General features: G+C 46.8%; 1 protein-coding gene across 1 annotated transcript in view; it reads right to left on the bottom strand.

Annotated features, from left to right (window-relative positions):
• The window catches only part of LOC306923996 (arg8-vasotocin receptor-like), a gene marked incomplete at both ends in the record, with an annotated part of 101,245 nt that extends 95,223 nt beyond the window's left edge, over positions 1 to 6,022 (bottom strand). Inside the window, 3 exons of the mRNA XM_079502340.1 lie at positions 1 to 177; positions 2,313 to 2,886; positions 5,609 to 6,022. The exon at positions 1 to 177 is cut by the window's left edge and continues 122 nt beyond it. Coding sequence (XP_079358466.1) covers positions 1 to 177; positions 2,313 to 2,886; positions 5,609 to 6,022 — 1,165 coding nt within the window. The remainder of the gene's footprint in view (positions 178 to 2,312; positions 2,887 to 5,608) is intronic.
• Between the last annotated feature and the right edge of the window lie 282 nt (positions 6,023 to 6,304).

Raw genomic sequence — 6,304 nt, 5'->3', positions numbered from 1 at the left:
GGCTGCTGTCCGAGTCCTCTTTCTTGAAGTCGGCCTGGATGATGCGACGACAACAGTGGAAGCAGTCAGTGATGTCCTGCAGGAGGTGACCGCTGAAGCTCATGTAGATCCAGGGGTTGCAGCAGCTGTTGAGACTGGCCAGCAGCGCGGACAGAGTGACCGCTGTGTTCTCCGAGTCTGAGAGAGGAGAGAGAGGACAGATCAAATACACTGACCAGAGCTAGTAGAATCTATTAACCCATTTAGACCTGAGGCCGATTCTGGGGGGAAAAAGGCTTCTAAACAGTTTTCTGAAAAACCCTATATGTTTCTATGTCAGTGGTGCTCATGAGCTTGTAGATCTGCTATTTTTAAATAGCTAAAGTATAACATAATGCTTAAAACACCAAAAGGGGTTCCCGTCCAGAATGGGTATTATTAACCATGCATATCATAGATCTTCAACAGGGGGTCCGTGACCCTTAAAGCCAAGGCCAAGGTCGACCCCCAAATTGATATATATTTGGGGACCACATCTGAAAATGGATAAAGTGGCTAAAGTGATTGTGATGCTTGCTGTATTAACACATTTTGCTATAGGGACCCCATGGACCCCCTGGGCCAATGCCTTACGGCTTACGCGGTCCTCAGAGTTACTTTCTGTAAATTAACCACTTGAACCCTAGCATCTGTTTTCTGCGCTGCGACACGTTCAAATAGCTTTTTTATTACTACCGTCCTGCTATTGCAATCTTGTTGGCAAAGAGATTTCATCTTGATGTATAGGGGGGAAAAGCAATCCAGGTACAGAGCCAACTCAGGTCCAGTTGTATTAAAGGGGAGTTTCGCACAAGCTGTTTTCTTACCGTATATGAAGACACGTATCCATTTGTCATTGAAAAAAACAAAAAAAAAACATGCAGAGCGTTCCATAACGAACTAGAAAGAGTGCCCTTCTGGGCACAGGTCTCCACCAGGAGGATAGGAGTGTGTGTGATGTCTGGCAAAATGTTAAGGAGTAATATAATCGTGTGTGTGTGTGTGTGTGTGTGTGTGTGTGTGTGTGTGTGTGTGTGTGTGTGTGTGTGTGTGTGTGTGTGTGTGTGTGTGCGTGTGTGTGTGTGTGTGACACGACTTGGCCTGTTGTAGCGCCACCATGAGGCTGATTTGAAAACTGTCAAGTGGCATTTCTTCCTCAGCCTATAGTGGGAATATGCATGCACAGTTTCACCGCAATCGGACGCTTAGTTGAGTAGTTGTGGCGATTTGTACAAAACGGGTACAAAGCGGGCTACTCCTGAAAAGTTTAGAAGCCAATCGTAGGCAATGAAGGTGGATTATGAGAAATCAAACAAACCCGTCTTGATCACATGACTATGGAGAGCATGTGTACCGATTTGCGTGAAATTTGGATAACATCTGAAGGAGTAATATTAGAAAATGTGTTTTACATATGTCGGCCTCCTGGTGGCGCTATAAAGAGCAGATGTGAAAAATTCCAGGCAAAGGTTTTTCCTTGGCCTCTAGGGAGTTGGCATACAAAGTTATCCACAAATCCGTGCAGTTGGAGGTAAAAACACTTTTCGGCCAGTTATAGCGCCACCATGAGGCTGAGTTGAAAATGTTCACATGGCATTTCTTCCTCGGCCTAGTGGGAATGTGCGTGCACAATTTCACGGAAATCACACGATGTGTTCATGATTTGCAGCATTTTGTTTGATTCTAAAATCTTATGATATTTAGTCGACTAAAACTAGACTAACACTAAACCGTTTCAGATTTCTAAAACATTATTTTTTGTTGCTCCATGGAAGGAAAGAAACATGCACAATGTGGCCTGGGCCGTGGCTCAGCGGTCCAGGCACCTTGGCCGGTAGCCCTAGTCTGGCAGTGTGCCGCGGGTTCGACTCCCGATCCCGACGGCCCTTACTGCATGTCACTCCCCATCTCTCTCCCCCATTTCCTGTCAGCCTACTGTCTGTCCCTCTATAAAAAATATAAAATAAAGGCGAAAGCCACAAAAACAAACATTAAAAAAAAGAAACATGCGCTATGGGCTATATGCAGCCAACACTTCCGCGTTCAGCTTCCTTGGTCTCAATTACGCATGTTTCTTTCCTTCCATGGAGCAACATGGAGTCCACCGTACGGTCTTCGCTTCCTAACCTTATTTAATTAACCTTGTTCTACGTGTGCTGACGTTAGACCCCTCCTACGCTTTTCTTAAAGGACCAGCGCCCTATATCTTTATTTTTTTTTGGGTCAATATACATATTATCAACTTACTTTTGTAAAAAAAAGGGTTAGGAAGAAATACCCCTTTAAGTACTCACCATCCCACTGGAAGTTGTCATCCCACACCGACCACATCTGCACGATAAAGAACGGCGCCCAGCACACGATGTACGCCAGAACGATCACAAAGGTCATCTTAACCGTCCTCAGCTTGGCTCTGGAAATGCTGGTGACGCTGCTGACCGAATTCTTCCCGATCAGTCCCTTCTTGGCGGCGGCAGCACCTCCCGCCCCCACTGTGGGCGCTTTCCTGGTCTTGCACTTGACGTTCTTCCAGATGCTGTGGCAGATGAAGCCGTAGCACAGCATCAGGACGGCCACGGGCACGAGGAAGATGCCCACGGTGATCCAGGTGATGTAGGCCTTCAGCCCCCACGGCGCCACAAAGTGGCCCCAGCAGTCGTAGACCTCGGAGCCGTGCTTGACCTCGCTGAGGGAGAAGATGAAGTACTGGGGCGTGCTGAGCGCCAGGCTGCACGCCCAGGTGGAGGCGATCATGACGTAGCAGCGGCGGGCGGACTGCCGCAGGGTCTTCAGGGGGTGGCAGATGGCCATGTAGCGGTCCAGCGTCATCATCACCATGATGTAGGTGGAGGCGAACATGCCCATCACCTGCAAGGGGTTCACAGGGGGATTTTTTTAGCTACTTAAAGAAGCACATTTTCAGCCATATCTTCATATAATTGGTCCTGACTAATGGCTCGTACACACTCCCGATATTTGCTCCGATTATGCTGTTGGGGAGCATTTTTGGCGCGCACCGACAAAACCCCCGATCTGCTGTAAAATCGGGCTTTGATCGGCGAGGTTTTGCTCGCTGTGTGTGAAAGGAGCTGCGAAGATAAAAGCGCTCGCCGACGCCTCCCCGACCATTTCTGAACATCTAGCACGTTTGATATTTGTCTCCACCAGGCCGAAGGCATGGGGAGAGAGTATGTTTTGCACTCCGTCCGTGTGTGTGTGTGTCCGTCCGTGTGTGTGTCCTTCTGTCCGTCCGTTACCAGCTAATCTCCGGCACCGTTAACCCGCTCGATGCCAAACTTTGCACACACACTCCCTGGATGCCAACGATGAACCTCTGCCCCGCATTTTCCAGAACGGCCTGTTATAGCGCCACCATGAGGCAGCTTTTCACATTTTTTACCTAAAACTGCACCGATCTGCATGAAACGTTGCATGCACACTCCCTAGAGGCCAAGGACAAACCTTTGACCTGCATTTTCCGCATCTGCCTTTTATAGCGCCACCAGGAGGCCGACTTTTGTAAAACACATTTTTTGATATTACTCCTCCAGATTCTGTCCAAAAATCTCACAAATCGTTACACAGTATCTCTATGGTCATGTGCTCAAGTCGGATCTGTCCGATATTTCATATTCCATCCTAATTGGCTATAATTGGCTTTCACAGTTTGCAAGATTGCCCCGTTTTGAACAAAAGCCTCAAATCATGAACACAGCATGCAATTTACGTGAAATCTTTCACACATTTTCTTACTAGGCTGAGGAATATATCCCACCCTTTTCACATTGGCCTGTTATAGCGCCACCAACAGGTTGATTTTTGCAAAACACATTTTTGGAACAAAATGCCTCAAATCATCCAATTGCCATCAAAGGCAAACATGTTTATATTACTCCTAAACATTTTGCCAAACATCTCACACAGTCCTATCCTCCTGGTGGAGACCTTTGCCCAGAAGGGCACTTTTTCATACAGTATGAACGGGGTTGCGACTACGCCTCGATAAGGCCTGTATTACAGCCAATGAGAGCACACTGCTCACAGCACTGCTGTCTATCTGTCTGTTTGTCTGTCTGTCGACTGTATAGATGATCAGATATATATACCTATAACCTTCATTCCGTCGGTAAATCCCTGTGTCGTACATATTGGTAGCCTATATTAGCCCAATATTGCCGTTACGCATTTCACTTGAATAATGTTGATCCAACCGCATCGGAATCAACAGTGCAGAGCAAACTTTTGGTCCTCGTGCGCTGTGTGTGTGTGTGCGTGCGCGCGCGCGGAGAGAGACAGAGTTATTTAATGAAACTCTGAAAAAGATTATAACATCCTGTCTCGCTATAGCGCTATCACAAACATGTCGCCCTGTGTAGAGTGGCAGCTATTCCTGTGTGTGTGGTGTGCCGTGCACGCAGAGAGAGAGAGAGAGAGAGAGAGAGAGAGAGAGAGAGAGAGAGAGAGAGAGAGAGAGAGAGAGATGCACGTCTGCACGTGCATGTCCAAATTAATTGGAATAAAAAAACAAATGATGTAGCCACTGCCTATATGTATCGGGTCTGGATCGCATCATGGTGAACTCTTGCAGTGTGTGATCCCTGGTCGGCGATCAATCGTTTAGTGTGAAAGCCACAAAGATATAATGACAGCTGATTTAAAAAAAAGACTCCTGCAGTGTGAAATGCACAAAGATCTGATGACTCACCGACAACTTTAAAACTCCTGCAGTGTGTAGGGGCCATAATGCTCATTATAAAGATTTTTATTGAGAATTATTATTCTCATTGGTGGGCTATGGATAGTTCCTAGAAACCTGCCTGCCAGTGACATCACCGTTTGGACATTTCAAACAAGATTTAAACTCCCCCCTACAAGCTCACAACATGTTGTGTTGTGAGCTTGTAGATGAGCTATTAGTTGTTAAACGTTCCCCCTTAATAGGGATGCTGGGTTTCAAGTGGATATTGTAAGAGCAATGTTTCTTGCTTTCTTGCTGTTTTTCCTTTTTCTGCCAATGGGTTCCCATATTGGAAATGACCAAACCTGCCTCCTCTAAGATACAGAGTGATTAGACCCAAATGGTGCACCAGTAATGAGCATTGCTGACTGAGGACCAATTATATAAAGATAGGCCTATAGAAAATAGGTGAAGTGGTCCTAATATGCCTCAATGCTCAATGTAGAAATAAACTGTACAACAATCTGTACAGAAGTAAAAGTTATACTTCAGAATGTCCCATTTTCAAGTTGTTGCTTTTTTTGTTGTTTTTAATTTCTCATCACATTAAATCTGTCAAATAATTGTAGGCTAGTAGAGTATCAGCAGGGTCTACAATATTTACACGCCAGACAATGAAACTATTAAAACTGTCCAATCACTTTAGCCGATTAGAAAACAACAGATATTAAAACTGTAGTGATGGGCTGAAACATGGACTGTCAGAATATCATGGCTAATATATAGGGCTAGGCTATAAGAAATTAAAATATATATAGCCTTAAATTAGCCTTCGATTAAGTAGATCATGATTAGATAAATCTCGGTTTTATGCGGTTAATTGCCCCATGCAGCCCTATAGTGATTGTATACCTGCAGGTGTTTGACTATCCTGCAGAGGAAGTCTGGTCCGTAGAAGCGGTAGGTGATCTCCCAGCACAGCTGGGGCAGAACCTGGAAGAAAGCCACCACCAGGTCGGCCAGGCTGAGGTGCTTGATGAACAGATGCATGCGGGAAGCCTTCTTCTTGGTGTGATGCATGGCCAGCAGCACGCTCACGTTCCCCAGCACGGCCGCCACGAAGCTCACGCTCAGCACGGTGATCTCCAGCTTGGCCACCTCTTCGTTCCTGGCGAACGGATCCGTGGCGTTGTTGACCCGGAGGGTAGAAATATTGTCACTAGCCGGAGGAGTCCCCGTCGTCCTCAGCATGGTGACCGCCGTGGGACTGAACATCACGGACTGATTGAGTCCGTTTAGCCGCGCGTGGTTAGGAGGGCTGTGCATGGCGCAATCCCCCGCGCGCGCGGTGGTGTGTGTGCGTGTGTGTGTGTGTGTGCGTGCGTGTGCGCGCGCGTGCGTGTGTACGCGTGTGTGTGTGTGTGTGTGTGTGTGTGTGTGTGTGTGTGTGTGTGTGTGTGTGTGTGTGTGTGTGTGTGTGTGTGTGTGTGTGTGTGTGTGTGTGTGTGTCAACCGATGCACAGTTTCTGCCGTAAAGTCAAAATAATAATAAGAAGACTCATGCACAGTAGGAGATCCAGCTCTCCTCAGAATACTCTGGCTTCTGGC

Source organism: Electrona antarctica (genome assembly GCF_951216825.1).
Source record: "Electrona antarctica genome assembly, chromosome: 5".
In the NCBI taxonomy this organism is placed as follows: Eukaryota; Metazoa; Chordata; class Actinopteri; order Myctophiformes; family Myctophidae; genus Electrona; species Electrona antarctica.
This window is presented reverse-complemented; position numbering and strand designations above follow the sequence as displayed.